Source organism: Rhinatrema bivittatum, chromosome 5 (assembly GCF_901001135.1).
Source record: "Rhinatrema bivittatum chromosome 5, aRhiBiv1.1, whole genome shotgun sequence".
Classification (NCBI taxonomy): Eukaryota; Metazoa; Chordata; class Amphibia; order Gymnophiona; family Rhinatrematidae; genus Rhinatrema; species Rhinatrema bivittatum.
The window spans coordinates 211,179,484-211,203,079 of record NC_042619.1 but is presented as its reverse complement, the minus strand read 5'-3'; the positions used below and the strand labels follow the sequence as shown (position 1 = coordinate 211,203,079).

The window sequence follows — 23,596 nt, the reverse complement described above, 5'->3', positions numbered from 1 at the left end:
CTGAAGTATATACTATGGTATTACTAATTAAGCATTTTGATTCCACAAATGACTACATTTTTTAGATATATCTTTATTGCATTTTCTATATCTCTTTATTGCATTTTCACAAATGACTAAATTTATCTAAATTATTTCCTCATATTACTCTGCCAACCATTGTCCAGTTATTCTGTGTAGTCCAACCCTTTAATTAGAAAGTTAGAATGGAAGATAGGGATGGGTGAGAGGTAGGGGGAGGGAACCCCTTCCCTTCTACTCTTTCTTTCTAACCTAAGCAGTAATAATACACAAGAAACAAAAAAGCAATACAAAATATCCCTCTTTCAAAAATAAAAAAACAAAAGCAATAAAAAAAATCCCTTTTCAAAATAAGGTCTCAGCAGTTGAATCCAAACTTGAAAAATTACCTGTTTGTAGTTCAGCTCCACCAAGAATGGCATCAAGTTTCCCTGAAAGCCACCTAAACATAAGTTTTGCCTAGTAAAATAGTTTTATTTAGATTTCTGTTCTTATCAGAGGGGATCTAACACATTTACAATACTTTGAGACTTTTTTCAGGAATATAGCATTTGAATGAAAAGCTAACTCATTTACTTCTAGAAAGTGGGTCCAAACTACAAAGAAAATGGTCTTCAGTCATTACTGAATTCATTTAGAACTATATTAAACAGATTTTCAATGCATTAGAAGAAAGGTAAATTAGGATTGTGTTGAGTATATGTGCTTTTGTATACTGCCATGAAGGGGGCAGATATTGAACTCAGAAGAGAAGTCTGAAATTTAAATGAAGATGTGCAATTGTTTAGGAAAGCCATTGTAAATATATTCAGTGCTTTTCCTTCTCAGCACAGAATTATGCATGTGCTTTGTAATTTATTTATTGTAGAAGCCAAGGAGCATGCCTTCCTCATGTCCTACCGGAATTTCTGCTTGAGCCTCACGACTACAAGAAGTGGATGGAGTTGCAAGTAAGACCACAGATAATCAAAGTGCTTGGCACCCATTTCACTCAGGGTTTTCACATAGCAGAACTAATCTTACTGTACACAGAATATGCTACCCTCTTTCTGTTATTAATGCTATTATTTTTGTCTTCCAAATGTTATGGTTCCCATAAATTCTTTACAAATGTCCTGCTGTCAATACATTTTCTTTCAAGTGAAGACTTAACCATGTTCTTTATTTTTTATTTTATTCATTTATTTCCTATCTATTTATTTGCCTAACATTTATTAACCCCTTTCCGGTCCACTCCAAATATATTTATCAGTGAGCCTATTGTATTGTGTTTTCTCATTCTGAAAGGGGTTAAACATTGCCTATAGAGAACCATCCATTCTGTGAAGTTTACAATAAAACACTCATAATAAAATATAAACAAAACAAGGGGAGTCATGATGGCGGCATGAACGAGGCACTGGTTGGCTCTTTAGCTTTTGCTAATCTTATACTTCTGAAGAGAAAGGGTAGGGTGAAGGTTTATCCCCACTGAAATTCCTTACCCTGCTGGTCAACAGTTGATAACATCTTTCATCACCTCTCCAACTGTACAGCAAGATGCTGAGGATCCCAATGGCGCCTGTACTGAAGGAGCGTGGCGAGCATCTGCGGAAGAGGCTTTCTCGAGCCCTTTGGATTGCCGGTTACCATCAGCACAGTGTCCAATTCCTTCGAGCAACACCGCGGCACTGAGCATGAGATGCTGCATGAGCAACCGCATTGGATGGGGCTGCTGAGACGCTATTGACAGGCTCGCAGGATGTGGCACTGCCTCCAGGAAGTCATCGGGTTGAGATCTCTTCTTTTTCTCTGGATTCAATTTTAATTTCCCTTACCCCTGGTGGATTGGGATTAGCTGTGGCCATGGAGTTTTCTCCTGGAGAATTTTTACCAACTAACAGCAAGACTCTTGCCCCGCAGTTGCATTGGACTCTGTTTGGGAAATGATGGCAGGCTTTAGAAAATCCCTGCGTGCATGTTCCTCAAAAATAGACATTCTATCTACTAAATTTGAGTGAATGGGGGATAAATATGATGGTCAATTTGACTCATTCAGTAATAAAGTCTCAAAGATTGAGAGTGAGATTAAGGATATTCAAGATTTTCAGTTTTCAGTCTGCTACAGTGAAGGATCTTAATATATTGTCTAGAAGGATTGAACTACTTGAGAACAAAACTAGACATTTGAACTTATGATACCTAAATTTTCCTAAGGTTTTAGGGGAAATCCCTGATACTACCCTTAAAATGTACTTCTCAGAAGTACTTATGATTCAGAGACAAAGTCCCTTCTATTAATTGTTTTTTCTTAATTCACTTTCTTCTGCAGACTCTGCTTTTCTAAATTTAACCAATTTTCTTTGAAGTTCATCTGATATTCTTGAACATTCTACTTTAGTAGTGTCTTTTGTTTGACATGAGTAAGATTATTCGTACTTATTTCAGGAATTTGTCTACTTTGTTTTATGGTCAATTGGTACGTGTTTTTCCTGATTTAGCACATGTAACTCAAGAAAGAAGAAAGGCTTTTCTTGCCTTTAGACAAGAGGCAATCTCAGTAGGATGTTCTTTCTCCCTCCTCTATCCTTGCAAATGTTATATTAAATTTAATAATGATTGCTTCATTTTCTTTGCTCCTGTGAAATTAAAAGCATTTCTGGATTTTAAGAAGCCTTTAACCTCTTCTCCTGAGATAATCTAGTGTATGATGTGTGTAGAATAATCAGTCTGATATGTTGTGCCAGTTTCTCCATATTGCTTTTGTATATTCTCCCTTTTATTTTCTGACTCCTCCTTATTTGTTGTAAACTGTATTTTTGTATGTAATAATTGCCTTATTATTTATTATTATTAATTGTACCTCCATATTTTTGTCAATATATTTCCATACAAAGATAAATTCTTTGTATATATTGAAATACTATAAATAAGAAGTTTTAAAACATACAAATAAAACAGATAGGACAACTCAACTATGTCTTAATATAAACAGCAATATAAAAGGATTTAATGTTTGGATGCTTGCGGGATGGCCCCGCGAGCAGCCTCACTCACTTCGAGGCTGGCTGCCACATTCTCTTCGAAAGCATGGACCCTGCCATCTGTTCCTTCAGACGCTGGCTCCCTTAGGCACATGTGTGCACTGTGCACCATGTTAACAAAGACCCATGGGGGAAACATCAACTCAGTGCTCCCTGATGATGTCAGCGCGGCTGGGAATTTAAACCCCAGCCGTGCTTAGGTCCGGCAACTCAGCAATAGGTCTTCTGCCTTGATCTGCAGAGTGTGTTGCCACTGTTCCCTTTTCCCAATTCCTTTCCTTGTGTCATCCAGCCTGCCCTGCCTTGCCTTGTCTCATCCAGCCTCCCCTGCCTCATCCAGTCCTCCATACTTGTTCTCACCCTTGCCTTGGACTGACTTCTCGGATCTGAGCATTGCCTGGGTCTGGACTACTCTTTGCCTGCTGCCTGCCACTGACCACTGCATGAATCTGCAGCTTGCTGGGCTTCATCATTTCCCACTACAGGTTTCGGATGGATCCCGCAAAATTAAAGGCCATCCTGGGCCGGCCGCAACCTGTGGGGCTCAAGGCATTGCAGTGCTTCTTGGGCTTTGCCAATTACTACAGGCAGTTCATACCCAGGTATTCTTCATTGGCTGCTCCACTTACTGCCCTGATCAAGAAGCACTGGCCAGAAGAGGCCACCAAGGCCTTCTTGCATCTCAGACAGGCATTCTTGCAAGAGCACCATCTGTGGCATCCCAACCCGGCTAAACTCTTCGTCATGGAAGTAGATTCTTCTGTCCTCAGGGAGAGGGTGCCCTCTTTCAAAACAATGAACAAAGGGTCCTTTAGCTATGATCATACTACTCTAAGAACTTCACTCCACTGAGTGAAATTATATGATAGAGGACTGGTAGCTTTGAGCAGTAAAGCTTGGATTGGAAGAGTGGCGACACCTCCTAGAAGATGCCAGGCACCTGATCACCAACTATAACGACCACAAGAACCTGGAGTATTTGCAGCAGATTCAGTGCTCCAACCCTCAACAAGAAAAGTGGTCATTGTTCTCTTTTCTCTTTGTCTTCAAGCTGTGATACCGACCGGCGGAGAAGAACCATAGGGCTGACGTCCTCTCATGCTCCTTTGAAACTAAAAATGGTCAGGAGCTTCCTTGTCACATTATAGACCCTGAAAGGGTAATAATTGCTGCAGCTGACCCCATACCGCCTAGGAAGAATGTGGTTCCCAAACAACTCCTGGAAAAGGTACTTAAATGGACCCATGACTCCCGGTTAGCCAAACACTCAAGGGTTTCCAGAATCCTGGAATAAATCTTCCAGTGTTATTGGTAGCCTCAGATAAAGAGTGACGTGAAACACTACATGGAATTCTGCCTCATCTGTGCCAAACATAAGAGTTGTCGTGCTCACCCTTGGGGGCTATTACAGCCCTTGCCAGCCCCCGAGGAACCCTGAACCCACCGATCCACTGACTTCATTATGACCTCCCCCTTTTGAATGGACATACCATGATATGGGTTGTGGTAGATCATTTCTGTAAAATGGTTCACTTTATGCCTCTACCCAGCCTGCTATCTGCACCAGAATTGACTCATCTCCTCATGCAACATATTTTATGTGTCCATGGACTTCCCATTTACATTCTAATTGACCGTGGAATTCAATTTACAGTGAGATTCTGGAGGGATGTCTGCAAAAAATTTGGAATTATACTGGACTTCACATCAGCATATCACATGAGCAGATGGAAAGGGTCACCAAATCCTCAAGAATTTCCTGAGATCATATGTTAACAAAGGACAGGATGACTGGGCTACTCTTCTCCCTTGTGCTATAACTTTCACATAGGGAATTCCACTGGGTCATCACTGTTTCAGATTGTCTGTGGCAAAAACCCTAGGATACCTCTCTAAGTCTCGCTTTTGTATCCTGCTCGACAGCCTATGCTATGGGCCGTGATCTCCAAGTCCTATGGCTGAAGACCAATCAACTGCTCACTATGGCAGCTAGCCAATTTAAAAAACAGGTGGAGAAGAGGCGAAGACCCGCATCACAATTTAAGCTGGGAGATCTAGTATGGCTCAGTATTCAAAATCTGCGGCTTAAAATGCCCTCAATCAAAATTGAACCCAGGTTTATTGGACCATTCCCCATTCTATGGCAGGTAGGGGCAGTGACCTACAAATTAAAGTTGCCACCCATGCTAAGAATTCATAATGTTTTTCATGACCTGCTATTGAAGCCACTAATCCTCTCCTGGCCTTCACAGTGACTCCTCAGTCCCATGGAAGTGACATCCTAGCCTCCAAGAGATGCCAGAAGAAAATAGAATACCTTATGTCCTGGAAAAATTTCAGACCAGAGGAAAACTCGGAGCCAGCAGCCAACATCCAAGCCCCTTAGTTACTGAGAGACTTCCATCGATGCTTTCCCCAGAAGCCAAAGCCTAGAGGCTTGGGGAGGGGGCTTAAGAGGGGGGTACTATAACATTTGTCTGCTCGCGGGACAGCTTCACAAGCAGCCTCACTCGCCCTGAAGCCAGCTCTCTGCGTCCTCTCTGGTGGCATGGATGCCGCCCTGCTGTTCCTCTGGACACCGGCCACTCTAGGCCATGTTAAGAAGGCCCCACAGCAGTAAACCTCAACCCGGTGCTCCCTGATGATGTCAACTCGGCTAGGTATTTAAACCCTAGTTGCACTTCAGTCTGGTGCCTTAGCAACAGGTCTCCTGCCTTGATCTGCAGAGTGTGTTGCCACTTTTCTTGTTTTCTGATTCCTATCCTTGTTTTGTCCAGCCTGCCCTGCCTCACCTCATCCTCATCCAGCCTATCCTGTTCTTATATCTCCAACCTACCCTGCCTCGTTCAGTCCTCTCTGCCATGCTCCTACCCTTGCCTTAGACTGACTTCTCAGATCCGATCACTGCCCGGACCTGGACTACGCCTCTCCTGCTGTCTGCCACTGACCACTGTCCGGACCTGAACCTTGCTTGCTCACTGCCTGCCCTGACCCTTGGCTTGTACCCCATTATTCTCTGACTGCTGCCTGCCCTGACTTCAGCTTGGCCACAGACTCTTTCTCTCCATCCTTGCCCTGTGGGTCCATCGTCTAAGTCCTCCTCTTGAAGAGCTCTAAAAATCAGTGTGAGTATCTTAAATTGGCCTTCTGTGCCACATGTAACAAGTACAATTATTTTAAGACAGGCATAGTGCAATCTTGAGTAGGACAAGCAACCATGTGGTACAAAGGCATTTTGTAGGAACTGTATTGCTTTAAGGTAATAATTGGGCAGATCCACATAGAGAGAATTATAATAGAACAAACGCCTGTACAACTGAATGAAAATCCTCAACAGGCAAAATATATTTCAATGACTGTAGCATTCTGAGTTTTAAAAAAAGCTACCTTAATGGCACTAAGCTGTATTGGTAAGGAAAAGATCAACTCCTTTGTACTATTAGTAACTGTAAGTGACACCCCTTCAATAGATAAACCTGTTAATTTCATTGGAACTGGAGTCTTAGTTATCCAGAAAGCTTCTGTTTTAGTAAAGATTATTTTGAGGTAGCCGACTTTTTACTGGCTCTAGATAGTTTATGAGAGCTTCAATAGTAGTAGAAAGACAGGTGCCCATAGGAATAAGTAGATTCATGTCATTAGAATATTATAGGAAGATACATTAGTATAAAGGCATATTAAATATAAATGAAATAAAATGGAGGAGAGTGCGGAACCTTGAGGAGCTCCCTAAGAAATAGGTTTCCAGCATGATCGAGACTGCCCAATTTGAACCTGCATCTCTGAATTTGACAGGTATGATCTAAACCAATATACTAAATAATCACCATTTCAAGAGCATACAATGGGCCTGATCTTCCAAAGCATTTACATGCTTAAAATTGGGTTTTACGTGTGTAAATGCACTTTACCCATGTAAGTGGACTTTTGTAAATTGCTACAATATGTGCCATTGAATTGTCCATAGGATTTACCCATGTAAGTACAAGTTTTGTGGCTAAATGATTTTAGAAAATTGCTACAAAAGTATGTTACATTTACATGCAGAACTCCTTTGAAAATTCATCTATAAATGTTTCTAGTACATATTGACTGGCTTCCCGTCAAATTCAGAATACTATTCAAAGTGCTCTCAGTAACCCACAAGGCAATACACAACCTGGCACCACTCGAGCTCACATTCCCTCTCCAACTCCACACATCTTCCAGACCAGTGAGACAAGCCTACAAAAACAACCTTCAAATTCCACCGATGAAATCAGCATTAAGTAAAAGAGCTTTCTCCACAGCTGGGCCTAAACTCTGGAACTCTCTCCCAGCAGAGCTTAGATCACTGCAATGCTCCACTACATTTAAAAAAAGACTCAAGACTTGGTTATTCAACCAAGCTTTCCCATAACATCAACCTGCGAAATATCCCTGCCAATATCCCCTCAGTGGTAACACGCTAGAGAACTATATAGATCTTCTCTAGAAATCACATGATCTTTGGCAGTCTCTTATCTTCGGCAGTCTATCATTAAAACCCAGCCTCTAGCCTATATTAGGCACCGCTCATGTTAATTATGTTATTACCCCCTTATATCTTAATCCAAGTTAATTCGACCTGTTCATTGTAAGACATTTACTTGTCATTGTTGTTATTGTTTAAAATGTAAACCGAATTGATCAATAATTTTGTTATTGGAAAGTCGGTATAGAAAAATGCTAAATAAATAAATAAATAAATAAATATAGGGGTAGATTTACGTGCGCAACCCCCGAAAACCTACCCCTGCCTCCCCCTGCGCGCGCTGAGCCTATCTTGCATAGGCTCGGCAGCGCACACAAGCCCCAGGACGCGCGTACGTCCCGGGGCTTGAAAAAATGGGCGTTCCGAGGGCGGGGCCGTGAACGGGGCGCCGGCCCGGGGGCGGGACCGAGGCCTCCGGAACAGCCACTGGGCCGGGGGATGGAGAGCCGGCGCGCACAAGTTACGCCTGCCCAGAGGCAGGCGTAACTTCTTCAATAAAGGTCGGGGGGGGGGTAGTTAGGGCTGGGGGGCGGGTTAGATAGGGGAAGGTGCGGGGGGCGGAGGGAATGGAGGCAGGCTGCTCGGCTCCGCGCGCGTAGGTTGCACTATTGTGCACCCCCCTGCGCGCACCGGCCCTGGATTTTATAACATGCGCGTGGTAGCGCGCGCATGTTGTAAAATCTGTGCCCGCGCGCAAGTTATAAAATCTGGCCCATAGTGTATGTCTTCCCTGAGTCCAATGGCTAAAGGGATTTCAGGATATGTTACTTTCCTGTTTGTGAATAATGATAGGGGCCATCCTAATTCTCCTCTCTTATACCTGCCAGTTTCCTCAAAGTGTACAATAATTTTAGAATTATTTATTTATTTATTTATTTATTTATTTAATTTCTTTTCCTATACCGATGCTCAAGACTAGGTCTTATCGTACCGGTTTACAATGTAACTGAGGGGAAACCAATTAACATCAAGGTAGAAAGTAAAGTTACATTAAACAGGGAGCATAAAACCTGGGCAATGGAAGACAGTACAGAGTTTAAACTAAGAAACAATTAGAGAGAGATAAATATATAAATCAACAAAAACTGTAAGATACAAAACCATAGGTTTATCCTAGGCAGTTATTAGCCTGGTATGTCCAGAGGGAGAAGGAAAGGGTGAGGTTGGGTGGGGGGAAGGGATTGGGGAGGGGTGGGGGAGTGAGAGTCAGTGATGGTTGAGGAGATCCTTCAGCGGTAGGCTTCTGCGAACAGCCAGGTTTTCAATTTCTTTCTGAAAGTTGAATGGCATTGTTCTTGGCGTAAGTCTTGTGGAAGTGAATTCCAATGTAGTGGACCTGCTGTTGAAAGAGCTCGCTTGTGAATAGTGTTGTGGACCGATGATTTGTTGGGGGGGGCCTTGAGCGAACCTTTGTAGGCAGTTCTGATCGGTCTTGCGGAAGTATGTAATTCAAGTGGGAAGGTGAGTTGGAGAGTGGATTGCTGGTAGACTGATTTGTGGATGATGGTGAGAGCCTTGAAAAGTATTCTATATTGGATGGGCAGCCAGTGTAGAATTTTTAGTATTGGTGTGATATGGTCCTTGCGACGAGTGTTTGTAAGGATCCTAGCTGCTGCATTTTGCAGCATCTGAAGAGGTTTGGTGGACGAAGCGGGCAGACCAAGTAATAGAGCGTTACAATAGTCGATCTTTGAAAACAGTATGGCTTGAAGCACCGAACGGAAATCCTTGAAGTGTAAGAGCGGTCTAAGTTGCTTCAGGACCTGTAGCTTGAAGAAGCATTCTTTGGTTGTGGCGTTAATGAATTTTTTGAAATTCATTCTAGAGTCAAGGGTGGCCCCAAGATCTCTGACCTGGTTTGCTAATGGGATGCTAGCATTATTTGCGAGGGGGTTGTTGTCACAAGGGGAGATAACCAGTAGTTCCGTTTTGGAAGTATTTAGAACCAAATTGAGACTCGAGAGCAGAAGGTTGATGGCGTGTAAGCAGTTGTTCCAGAAATTTAGAGTAGAGATGGGGTCTGAGATGGGGATTATGATTTGTACATCGTCCGCGTATATAAAGTGGGTGAGATTGAGACTATTGAGTAGCTGGCATAAAGGGAGTAGATATATATTGAACAGGGTAGGGGAAAGAGACGAACCCTGAGGTACACCTTGGTTTGATGGAATGGAGTGAGATTCTTTGTCATTTATTTTGACTTTGTAGTGTCTGTTGTTCAGAAAGGATGTGAACCAGAGCAGTGCAGAGCCGGATATGCCTATTTCCATTAAGCGGTTTATGAGGATAGTGTGGTTTACCGTGTCGAACGCGGCAGAGATGTCGAGAAGGGCTAGCAGGTAAGATTGTCCCTTGTCAAGGCCCATCAGGATGTTGTCCGTTAGAGAAAGAAGGAGGGATTCTGTGTTTAGGCGTTTCCTGAATCCGAATTGAGAGGGGTAGAGAATATTGTGGGAGTCAAGGTAGTCTGTGAGTCGGATGTTGACAAGCTTTTCCATTAGCTTGGCTATAAAAGGTAGGTTTGCAATGGGGCGGAAGTTTGCAGGGTCGGCTGGGTCCAGGTTGGGTTTTTTAAGTAAGGGTTTAAGTGAAGCAATTTTTAAGGAGTCCGGGACCGATCCTTGATTGAGGGAGCAATTTATGATGTCTGCCAGCGGTTTAGCAATGGTGTTAGGGATGGTGAGAAGTAGTTTGGTCGGTATTTGGTTCAGAGGATGAGTGGAAGGTTTCATTTTCTTGATTATTGATTCAATTTCCAGGGAGGATGTCTGTTCAAGAATTTCTAGTGACGGTCTGTGGATATTTGGTGGAGGGTTATTAGTTGTGAGGCTTAATGGTTGCGAAGGGTTTGGAGCCATGTTAGTTGAAGCCAGGGGGGCAAGAAGGTTTTTGATTTTGTTATCAAAAAAGATAGCCAACTCTGTAGATTTGTTCTGGGCTTCTTCTTCTGGGATTATTGCACATAATTTTGCACATATTGCAAATAATTTGCACATATTGCACATATTTGCACATATTTGCACATATTGCACATAATTTTGTATCTTAAGATATACAGATGGCAATTTTCAGATCCATTTATGTGGGTAAATAGTGATTTATACACATAAAATGACTGACTTAAGAACTGCCCTCCCTCACTGGGGCTGACAGTCATGGAGTGCTTGTTAAGTTAGCTGGATACACCTATCTGGCTAAGTTAACCGGGATATTCAGTGCCACTGAATATAGCTGGCTATGTTAAAGTTAGCCGGATATACATATCCGGCTAACTTTAGACCAGCCAGAGTTAGCCAGATAGATTAACTAACAAATTCTGAATATCCGAGGTAAAAAGCATGCGCCATCTTTGTCCCAGTCCAAGCACTTTGAAAATTATCTGCTTAAAGATCAGCCTCTCATCATGTGGGTTTTCCTTTTTGAACATGTTCTTCATTTTCCTCCTTAAACTTCAAGAGGGTAATTTTCAGGGGCATTTCTGTGTGTGAAACTTTGCTCTACCTATGGACATAGCCTGTTACAAAATTGCCTGCCCAGTGTGCAGGTAAACCTAAGTGCGCATGATTTGTATGAGTGCTTACATTTACCTGTTTATATGGGTTCCCTGTACATATTGTTATAAAATTGCCTCCAGTATGTCCCTTCCCTGGCTTTTAAATCTGTTTCCCTGAATCTGCTTAGTTGCTGCTTCCATTTCATGTCTCAATGTCTCTTATCTGCATCTTTATTCCAGATAAAATAATCCAGATGAAATTGAAATTTCAGCTTTGCCTGTAAAAATAGAATCCCATTTGTACTGGATTAAATGTTCACATTGCCGTATGTTCTTCTGTAAACCTCCAGATTTTGTTTTTTTTTATTTCTAAAGGTTGAAATAAAAGAACTGCAGAAAACTAACATGAAGATCACAAGCGTCAGTGACGAAAGAGCTCTCATTGATATGGACGAGCACATCTTTGAATCTGTCAGCAAACGTGTGTGGACCGATGTGTTACTCCAGGTGTATAAGGTACGTGCTATCTCACTACGCAGGGAAACCATTTTGCAAGCATCGGCAGTGTTCACCTTTTTCATTTTGTTCATTGACTGCACTGTGTTAGGCGAGAGAGAATAATGAATTGTGTTTTGTTGATTTGTTTTTTAAATGTATGGCTTTGCTTTATCAGCCTCTAGCCTCCTGACTGAGTGACCTATTTATTCAGTATTCATGCTGTTGGAATTTTAGCCATAACATTATACGCTGCATGTCTAGCCAATCAAAATATGCCTTGGGCCCCTATGCAGATCTGATGTCATATTTTAATTGTAAAAATTGTTCTCACAGGACAAGCAGGATGGTAGTCCTCACAAATGGGTGACATCGAGGATGGAGCCCTGTACGGAAAACTTTTCTGTCAAAGTTTCAACAAGCTTTGACTGACACTGGCACACTGGGTGCACTGAGCATGCCCAGCCTGCAATTATCCCTGTGAGCCACAGGTGTCTCCCTCAGTCTTCTTTTTTCCGCTCTGCAGTCAGCATAGCGGTTGGAGCTCTGTGAGGATTTTTTAACTAATTACCTCATGGAAACACTTAACTTTTCACTTCAAAAAAACACTTTTCCCTGCACAGGTCTCCCTCCGCGTACGTTTTTACGACGCTCGGTGAGTACTAATTCTTATTTTTCGGTCGGTTCCTGTCACTATCTTAAGGCTGTTAACTGACTGAAGCCTTCCCTTCCCCCATTTTTCAGTTAGCTTTAAACAGCTTGCGAGTATCTCTGTGACACTCTGCTTGCTTATGCTAGTGGGGTAGGGATTTTTTCCTTAACTTTAGGACCTCTGTAGCTTCAAGTCCTTCGTTCCCTGGTACCCTCACGCAGTCGATACCCTATCGCTACACCGGGACCCTCCTAAACCGCCCTGGGCTTTTATATGTCATCAGCGCCCCTCCCCCCACGGTGCCCTGATGCCTTTATCCATGTTTTTTGCTTTTCAGTGCTACCAGGCTTTTTCCTCCTACGCACTGTTTTTTTTCCTTGGGCTTCCTCGGTGCCGTCCCTACCCGGATGCATGCCATTGACGCACACGCTGTTAGTCACTGCCATGCATACTCGGGTCGCCGCCACCGCTGCCCGAGACACTTTTTAACGATCCCAGGGTCACTTCATCGATGCCACCCCCCCTTTTGGGGATGCCATCGATGCCCCATCCTCCCCACCGATGTCCAGCCCTTTTCCATCGGTGGGCATCGGTGCCACATCGATTCGTCGGTGGGCATCGATGCCGGATGGTCCCCATCGGTGGACATCGGTGCCGGATGGTCCCCATCGATGGACATCGGTGCCGGACGGCTTGTCAGTCGATGGCATTGGTGCCGGATGGCCGTCCGTCGATGGCATCGGTGCCAGGTCCTTTTGCATCGATGGACACCGATGCCCAGGTGTTTCATCCATGGGCATCTATGTTAGAATGCATCCATCGAGGGCAGTCGATGCCAGGCTGCTCCCATCGGTGAAATTCGATGACCAGGTGGGTCCCATCGGTGGGTATCCATGCCGGCTCGATTCCGTGGATGGGCGTTGATGCCAATGCCAGCCTTATGGCTGGCATCGATGCCCATGCCGATTCCAGGACTGGCGTTGATGCCGGGATGGAATTCATCGACTGGGAGATCCATGCCATCGATTCCATACGTGTCCATATCGATGCCACCGACACACGTGTCTGGGGCACCGATGCCATGTACACTTGGAAATCTGAGTCTGTCCAAATCGATACCGTCAACGTCTGTGGCCCTATAGTTGATGCCCGTGGCCATGCCACAAACGGCATAAATGCCCGCCTCCATGCATCGATGCCCTCGACACCTCCGTTTTCCTTCGGTGTCCTTGACGCTCTATTGATTCGACTTCGACTCAGTCGATGCCGGTATCTTTTTCAATAACGGCAATGTTTTTCGATTATTCGATTCCACATCGTTTCAAAGATACCTATGCCACTGCTGTCAGTGCCCGTCACTGTCATCATTCTCCTGGCCAGTCATCGACGATTTTTCATACCCATTTTGATGATATCCTCGAAGCCCCTTAGGTTGCCTTCAATATCGTCAATACCGACATAGCACCGCCACATAATACCCTCGCCTCCTCACATTGCTCCACGCTTTGGGTTCTTTTTTAAGCCCCGTATTAGCTTAAGACACTCCATTGTGTCAGGAGCAGAGCAGGCGTGCTGACAGTTCGTCATCGATCGCCTTCCAGGACGACGAGGGCTTCCATCTCGGCGCTGGGGAAAGACCGGGCCGAGCACCGTGGCACCCATCATCGCCGACATCGTGATCGTCCGCCGCTGACGCCATCCAGCACATCAGTGCCATCCTTCTCCAGGCTGGACAACGCTCGGGCAGAGCGACATCACCACTGCCATCAGCACTGTTCCTACAGTTTTGGCAGTCCTTGGTGATCCAGAACTTCCGGATCCAGGTCCGACAGCTTCTGCATTGGCGTCACGACACATCGAGCCGCTGTGACGAGGGAAGGGAACATGAGTTCCGTTAGGGCTCCTCTGTTCCTGGCGTGCCCCACCGTCAAGTGGTGTGGGACTATGGCCATCTGTTACACTTAGCAGTCTAAACGCCACTCACGCCTGGCCTGTCTCCTCTGTACCTGTGCCACCATACCGGGTTTCAGAGCGAGATGGACGTTTACGTCCCCGGCCTTACCCTCGAGGACTCCGGAGACCGTCGGAGTCAACAATCTTCATCGGCTCGTCTTGCGGCGATCCACGTCGGATGGTAAGTACCCGCTTCGGCGGCATTCCCATAGAGTTGTGTTCTCCCATTCGGACCGTGGTTCGAAAAGTTCTGGGTCATGTGCCTTTTAGAACTGTATTAGTGTCACATATCGCTATGTTAGCTATGTTAGCCACAATATCAGGAGAACCCCTCTATCTTCTTGGGATTGCAGCAGGGCTTCTTCTCTTGTCAGTAACAAGTCCCTGTGCCGACCAATGCTCTGACTCTTGGTTCCCTCCCAACCAAGGTCCAGCTGCATTGGCTGATCTGCTAAACATGAGATTCAGCAACCATTGCCCCATGTACAAGTCCACCTTGAGGCCTGGCCACAGGTCTCAGTGTCTCCTTGTACAGCATACAGAAATGCGGGTACCACTTACCGCTCACACACCTGCAGGAGCCTACATGATATCCTCCATTGGGACACCTCCTGGTCTCCCATCTGGTCAGATATCAGAGCGGCCACCCCACCTTGTACCAAAGTCCCGGTACACTCCCCCAGGCGCTACGAAGTGCAGAGGGGAGAAGGGAGGGGGGTTGGGGAGTTTTAATTGCACTATTCTTTCTTTTAACAGAAAATAGTTACTCTCCGCACATCCTGGACCTAAGAAAATCCAACTTTCTTTAGACGTCACAGGTACAATGGTATCTTTGGTTACCATCACTCCATACTGCAGTAAGTACATTATTTTAATGTTTCTATGTGCTTTATGGTGAGTCAACATTACAACCCCAAGCTCTGCCGCTGGCACCAGCTTCGGTAAGTGAACTGTCTCTTGCATCACTGTTGGTGAATGCTGTTTTCTCTGCGGAGTGTAACATCATTCACTTTCCTTGCATAGACTACTGCTAACCACTTTCAGTACATGCAAGGAGCTCTCACTTTTTTCAGGACTCACTATACATTTACTAACTGGGATTACTATCACTGCCATAAATCCCTTCTGTAACACTTCTGGACACCACAGTCTTAAGACCCTCTTGTCCAGCATGCGCACAGACATTCTGATACATTGTTATATGTCCCTGCGCATATTTTCCATAACCTCAGCCTTTCAACTTTTCATGGTTGGGCTATGGGGTTTCTTCCCACTATGCATTTTTCTCATAATTCAAAACTGCTATGGGTTATATTCAGTGACATTCTATACTCAATGGACCTAAGTGGTTTCATTGCTTTCGTCCCTGATTCTTATCCCAGTTCGAACTAGGACCTAGTCTCCTTCGACTCATGCTCGCAATTCCTTAGGGTTATAAAGTTTCTCCTGAAAGCTGTCAACCCATTATGCATCTATTGCACTCCAGCATAGTTTCTCATAAACTTCCTGGACGTTGCACCCATGAGTTATGCCCTTATGCCTTCCAATACTGCTTTTGCAACAATTCTTTGTGCATACAGACAGACAGCATAGGGACAATGTGCTTTCCAACTCATAAGCACGCATTACCTCTTAGCTGCTCTGCTAGACAGCTGCGCAGCTCTACCCTTGGCCCTTGTTCACTTCATGCGTCCTTGGGCCACATATCTAAGAGATTTAATGAACGCTCTATCTGACCTTCTCCACGTAGGTTCTATCCTCTCGAATGGTCTCAATTACATGTGTACAGGGCAAATCTTTTAACGCTGAGTTTAACTAAACTTTCCTCGGCGTCTGCATCATTCCATACGATGCACAGGTTCTGCTCCCTGCACATGTTTCCTATGCGTTCCCTTAGATGCCTTTTCTTCCATCAAAGGCCTCTTCAATATATCTCTTCTGCTGCCTCTCGTAGCCAGCATTCTTCTAATGTTGAACTGGGATGGGGTTCAGTATTCTTTTCCCCACTCCCTGACTGAGATCAGTATGCTTCCCATACTTCTCAATCCATCATATCAGTAACCTTTTATTCCCTCACCAGTCAGTCCCAAATCATAGACTTACTGATGTTCTTAGGTTCTGGTAGCGTCACAAAACCTTCTAAACATAAATCTTGCCGTTTAATATGGCAGGCTTTACCTCCTGGTGCTAAAAAAAAAAAAAAAAAAAAAAAGAGGTATTACCCCTTTTACTTTTCCACCATTTTTTCTTACTCCCTCGGATTCTGTTCTCCAGACATCCTCCACATAGATACACCTTTCTCTTAGGAGGTGTATCGTTTTGGGAGTTGGGTTCCCGTTTTCGGTAATCCTCTCTGAGTCGGCTTACCATGGATTATCCACTGATCAAGCCGCCTCTATTTCTCTAATCACGGAATGAACATATATATTCTCCTTATAAGTCTCATACATTCTACGTTTGAGCCTTTCCATTCCTCTCTTCCACAGTTTGGCAAGGGAACTTCTTTCCCTCTTAATGTCATTCCTGCCAGCAGGGTCCGTGAGTTATGCACTCTTTTCATACTCACCTGACTCCGTTCCTCTGCCACTGAGTAGTTCTACGCATTCAACTTTCTATCCTTTTCAGGTAGATGTTGTATCTCCTTTCCTCAGGAAATACTCTATTAATTTTTCCTAACCTCTCTCTCTCGCCCTAGGGAGAGACTGGGTTTTCCACATTCCTGGACAGTAATGCTGCGCTTACATTCTATCTACATTGCACTGCATTCCATGTGAATTCCACTTGACTCTTTCCTTCATGCAAGGGTCAAGCTGCTACTTCCAGTGGCCACACAGACCTAATCCTTCTGATTAAGTGGTCTATATTTCCTTTCCTACCAACAAGCAGACATTTCACTACAACACTGTGGGTATCCACATACTGTTGTGTCCGTCTTAGCCTTAACAGCTTCCCTTTGGTTACTGCTGCTTGTACTTTTTTATCAGGTTGCAGCCTGGAGTCCTCTCCATACTTTTGCAGCCTATTATTGCTTACATTGACTAGCCGGCATGCTCCATGTTTGGCCAGTCCGCCTACTCTTACTTTTTTCAATTCACTACCCAACATCCTTCCACGAACCCATTATGGTGTTGCGGATGCCCTCCGTTCCCATTTCCACCTCAGTCGTTACGCCTTTGCGCATCTGCGGTGTATCTGGTGCATTCCCGGGCATCCTCAGCTCGGTACTCACCCATTTGTGAGGACTACCATCCTGCTTGTCCTGTGAGAAAGCAAATGTTGCTTACCTGATGTAACAGGTGTTCTCACAGGACAGCAGGATGTTAGTCCTCACGAAACCCGCCCGCCACCCCGCGGAGTTGGGTCTGTATACTTTTATTTTAGTTTCGCTTGCGCTTTTTAGCTATAAGACGAGACTGAGGGAGACACCTGTGGCTCACAGGGATAATTGCAGGCTGGGCATGCTCAGTGCACCCAGTGTGCCAGTGTCAGTCAAAGCTTGTTGAAACTTTGACAGAAAAGTTTTCCGTACAGGGCTCCATCCTCGATGTCACCCATTTGTGAGGACTAACATCCTGCTGTCCTGTGAGAACACCTGTTACATCAGGTAAGCAACATTTGCTTTCTTCTTATAAGCTTTTTTATTCCATCCTACCTGGACACGTAGTTTGTGTTCTCTGCCACTCCCACCCCTCCCTAATCAGATTGCCTAAGCCGCTATAGTAACTCTCATTGGCCCAGGACTGGAGGGACACCTGAGAGAAGGTAAACTCTCAACAGTGTTAATTGTCCAGCAACCACCTTTCTTCCCTCCCTGACCCCAAGTACACTACCTCTAGAGAATGTCAAGAACTGAGCAGCCTCATCAGGTGGGAAATCAAAACTCAGATGTCATAAACCTAAACGCTGTGGCCTGGTGGTTAATGTCTCTTTTGAAAGACAGCAGTTGCACAAACTCACCTTTTAGCACCAGGCTGGGACATCAATTCCTTTGTAGCTCAGAGGGAAAAGTGCCCTTCCCCCCAGCTCTGAGCCACAGATACCATCTCCTGTAGCACCCAGTGCTCCATCCAAATATTAACCTGGCTAAACTCTCAGCTTCTGAGGTGTCATAGAGTAAGTGCCAAAGAGGTATGACTTCAGATCACTGCAGTGTCACCAAGACTGTGCCACATGGTAATGCAGCCTATCTCAAATACCAATACTTCTCTGCAATATTTCAGAATGGGCTTTGGTTATATTGTATATTCAGAATAAGTTTAACTGAACAGCATTATAATACTTGGCGTGTCTTGTTTTATGCACTATTTTGCAGTTAGAGCAAATCTCACTATTCAGTGGAGAGAAACCATAGTTTAAGTATTGAAAATGTATTTTGACTGTTATTTCACTGCATGGGGAAAGAACACTGAATAATCTTCCATTCAGTATTACAGAATTTTAGACAGTAAGGCATCTAAGAAATCAAATTCCAATATTTAAACAAATGAAAGTTTAACATATTTGTGCCTAACTGTAAACCGTTGTGATGGTGCTCTACTATACGACGGTATAGAAAAGTTTTTAAATAAAAAAATAAAAAAATAAACATTTCTATCTTTTTTGTCAGATTGGCAGGGATCTTTAAAATCACATTTCCATGCATATTACATATTACCAGGAAGCAATGCACTCACTGATAAAGAAATCAATACACACAGGAACAGCACTGTTTTTAAGTATTCCAGCATTTATTGGAAAAATAGGAGCAGAGATGTGTTGTGGATAATTTTGCCCATTTTTATTTCTCTAATTAGTGTTTCAGTACTTAAAAACATTGGTGCTGCTGTGTGGCTTGATATTTTTCTCTGGCGAGTGCAGTTACTGGTGCCATACTAGCAGGATATTCACTTGTTAGTGGATATGGAAGAGTCAGAGTAGCTGCATAAGGTTCATTGAATATTAAATCACCATTTTATGTTATATTCATAGTAACAGGTTGCCTGAGTGATCAGAGAGTTTTGGCTAAGAATGATACCAAGCCATTTAACCTTCTTCTCAACCTCATTTTGTCAGAAAACAAATGTAAGAATTTAAGTAATGTGTTAATTTGGAATAAGTAAACCAGTGAAAACTTGGCAGAATGATATATTGTGCCAGAGGGGTGAAACTCAGCACATAATCAGCAATGATCAATCACCTCCTTTTTGCTGCTGCTAATTGCTTTTCATGCATATGAGGAGCCTTGTTGCCTTATGAGTTGCTGTTTGACTGTAATACCACCAGTCATGTCATTAGCAAACTCGCATGTTCCTACAGTTATGCTCCTTCTTAGTATGGTCTTGGAGAAGGTGCTAGGATTTTCCTTCCCCAGACATGAGATGTGACATGTAGGTACAGTCTGTGCACTTTATTCCAACTTGAAAGTCCAAACCTTTGGTGTTGAGTCTAGAATGGTGGATAGAATAAGTAAGCAATTTTTAAAAATAAAAATAATAAAAAGATCTTATAGTTCATTACTCAGTTCAGTGGATTAGGTGAGTAGACATTTCAAGCAAGATACAAGCACAGTTAACCTGTGCTTTCAGTGATGAAACCCAGCCTTGCTATGCTAATCTGCTCACTTACCCAGCTCCAGCTCCCTTTAAGTAGATCAAATCCAATCGGTGAAGGAAACCTTTAGAGAGCCACACTCAGAGCTCTGTCTCCTTGATGTTGTTCCAGCAGTGTTCCTCCCTAGGTATGTATGGAAGTTTGATTTTTTTACAATCCAGTTGCAATTATCCCTAATTAGCTACAGCTAGCTTCTTAGTTTATAATTCCTGAAGACCACAGATCCCATCAGGTTTTTCCAAACATGATCTTATTTTCACAGAGGGCAAGAAGGATGGAAGTCCTCACACATGGGTGACATCATCAGATGGAGCCCTGACATGGAAAACATGTCATAGTTTCTAAAACTTTCACTTGCCACACTGGCAAGACCAGCATGCCTATACCACGTGTCCATGCAGGGTTCCTCTTCAGTCTTTCTTTTTCTGCGGAGCTGCAGCATCATGGTTGGTGAGCTCACTTTCGGCCTTTTTGACCTGTTTTGAAAAACTTTTCCATTTTTTGCTTTTTCATGACTTTTTTTTCACCTGCCTTCGACACTGGGTTCCTCTCGGTCCTCCTCGTTTTTGTCATTTATTGGTAAGTTTCCTTTGACGGTCGATTCCCTTCAGCAGCGGTGCCTCAGTGCCTGCTGGCCTTCAATGCCCGCTGCCATCGATTTTGATTGTGCTTCCTATTTATTTCATCCTGTCATGGCCACTCATGGTTTCAAACGATGTCCTCAGTGTCCGAGAACCATGTCCATCACGGACCCCATGATGAATGTATCCTCTACCTGGGGGCATCGCATGACGTCTGGGGTTGCCACAAATACGGCCAGATGATCCTGAAGGGATGTCATCTTTGGCTCACTAAATTGGATCAACTCTTTGGGGCTGGAGAAGACCAAGCCATTGGCATCGGCATCGAAGGACCACAGAGCTGCACCAATGGACAGCGAACCATCAATATTGGCAGGATCATCAGTGCCATTGACTGCTAGGGGTGCCGGAGACCGGCCACCATCGGGTCCTCCAGGCCGAGGATGTTGGGTTCCTCGTCATCAGCCTCAACACTGGGGAAAGACAGTGCTGAGCATCAAGGGAAGCCAAATAAGCATCAGCATTGGTCCCCGTTGATGCACGGTGCTGGTCACAGGGATGTGCCAGTCCTCCATTGGTGCCAAGGGTCTGCAACGGTCTTCACTAGTCCTGATGCCAGTCACCAATACTCCTCTCAGTTCTGAAGAGGATCTGGCAACCCCTGCTTCTTCCCAGTTGGGGTTGGCATCAGCAATGTTTGAGGAGGAGCTTGAGTGGCAAGTTCAACAGGCAGTTGAGTGGGCGATGCAGAACATCAGTTCCAAGGCACCGGCAGCACCAGCAGCACCAGCCAGCACCATCCGTTTTAGAGCTACTGTTGGAGAAGCTGCATGTGCTCATCGGAGTGTTACTGACTCAACTGGTGTTGGTTCCTGGGCTGGTGGTGGTGCCCATTGGGGCACCGCCACCTCCCCTTGCTGATACAGTGGTCATTGCTGGTTCCTTGAAGGAGGAAGCTCCACTTAGGCTGGCTGAGACGCTGAGGCCTGCAGCCCCTCATCCAGCTTTGCCGATGCCTGCACCACTGGACGAAGACCAAGGACCTAGGGTCCCATCCCCTATTGGTTTTATTGAGGATGAGGGCCCCTATGACCCCTGGGCAAATGACACCATGGAGTCCTTCTCAAATGGCTCTGAGGGTCTCCCCTCCAAACCTTCTCCAGAAAACAAAGAAAGTCTCCACCTGAGGACTTAACCTTCTCAGGATTTGTGAGGGTGATGGCAGAAGCCATCCCATTTCAGTTATTGACAGAGGAGGATGCCAGGCACAAAATACTTGAAATCCTCCAGTTTGTGGAGCCTCCTAAAGAGATTGTGGCAGTCCTGATGCTCTATATGCTTAAGGAGTTACTGCTGAGGATATGGGAATGCCCCCTCACAGTGTCTCCTGTGAATAAGAAGGCTGACAGGGTTTACCTTGTACAGAAGGCTCCTGGATTCGATAAGTGACAGCTTCCCCACCAATCAGTGGTAGTCAAATCTGCTCTTAAGAGAGCCAAGCTGTCTCGGACCCATTCCTTGGCGCCCCCATGGAAGGATCACAGAGCGATGGACGCTCTTGGAAGAAAGGTTTTCCAGGGGTCCATGCTCATTGCCTCCATACCTTCCTACCAGCTCTACATAAGCCAGTACTTACGGGACATCTGGAAGCTGGTGCAGGTGGTGGCCAAGTAACTGTCTCAGCAGCAGCAGGACACCATCATGTCGCTGTTGCACAAGAGCCTGGAGTGTGGGAAACATGAGGTCTGAGCAATCTACAATGTTTTTGAGATGGCATCGAGATTCTGCAGTGGGAATAGGCAGCCACAGAATGACATGGCTGTGGGCCTCAGATCTCTAACCAGAGGTACAGGAAAGACTCATTGATGTGCCATGCTCTTCAGAGATAGGGTGAGGGATGCGTTGGCCCAGCTTTGGGACCAATATGAAACCCTCCAACTCTCCACCAGCACTCCTAGGCTAGGAGGTCAGTGAGATCGGGGTAAAAGAAATCTTTCTTTCACCAGAGGAAGTACTATCCTCCGTCCCCTTGCTCCCGTCAGCAGCATCAGGGCTCCCGTGGCTGTTCCAGGCAGCAGAAAGCTCCCAAGGCCCAGCCGGTGCCTCAGTCAACTCCAGGGATGGGATCTTGACTGGGTTGTAGGGAACATAGTCCAGTTACCCATACCCAGGGCGAAGACTCTGCCGGTTGGGGGCAGGCTACGTTTCTTTGCAAACCAGTGGCCCAGTATAATCGGTACCTCTTTCCATCGTCTGTCAGAGGTACTGATTGAACTTATTGGGTGTCCCGCCAAATTGCCCTCCAAGCCTATTTTGGGGGCTGGTAGGGCATCAGGAGGTACTACTAACGGAATTCTCCTCCCTCATAACGACCAGAGTAGTTGAGCCTGTTCCACCTGGGTAAAGAAGGTGAGGATTTTACTCTAGGTACTTCCTGATTCCATAAAAAACAGGAGGACTGTGTTCCCTCCTAGACTTAAGGGCCTTGAACAGATTTATCTAAAAAGAAAAGTTCAAGATGGTTTTCCTGGGCATATTGATCCCTCTTTTACAGAAAGGGGACTGGCTATGCTCCCTCGATCTGAAAGACATGTACACATACATTGAGGTCTTCCCAAGTGACCAGAACTATCTTTGATTCATGGTGGGAAAACAGTACTTCCAATATCAGGTGTTGCCATTCGGGTTAGTATCAGCCCCACAGGTCTTCACAAAATGCTTGGCCGTTATGGTGGCGCAACTCCACAGGCTGAGGGTGCATATTTTCCCTTATCTGGATGATTGACTGTTTAAGAGCACATCTCAGAAAGAGGCTGTCAGGTCCTTGCGCTTGACCATCCATGTGTTGGAGTCACTAGGGTTCAGCATCAATTACCCATCTCAGTCCATCTCTTCAATTGGACTTCATAGGAGCCCTTCTAAGACATGGCTCAGGCCAAGGCCTTCCTGCACCGTCAAAGAGCCATCACTTTGATTACCATTGTAGCAGAGATTCAGCAGAGCCAGCAGGTGTCAGCGTGGCACATGTTGAGGTTGTTGGGCCATATGGCCGCAACCGTCCATGTCACTCCCTTGGCACGATTACACATGCGTAGGGCCCAATGGACCTTGAGGTCACAGTGGTGCCAGGCTACACAGAATCTCCAGGATCGCATCCAAGTCACCTCGTCCCTCTGGGACTCTTTGTCCTGGTGGTGGGTACTTCCAGATCTGGAACAGAGGATCTCATTCCGAAGTCCTTCTACCCAAATTGTCCTAACCACAGATGCATCCACC

The 23,596-nt window shown here is 45.0% G+C and overlaps 1 protein-coding gene across 1 annotated transcript in view; it reads left to right on the top strand.

Annotated features, from left to right (window-relative positions):
• CFAP47 (cilia and flagella associated protein 47) overlaps positions 1 to 23,596 on the top strand; it is a 1,765,744-nt gene that overhangs the window by 608,656 nt on the left and 1,133,492 nt on the right. The window contains exons 31-32 of the mRNA XM_029603108.1: positions 890 to 971; positions 11,426 to 11,566. Of these exons, the coding sequence (XP_029458968.1) occupies positions 890 to 971; positions 11,426 to 11,566 (223 nt within the window). The remainder of the gene's footprint in view (positions 1 to 889; positions 972 to 11,425; positions 11,567 to 23,596) is intronic.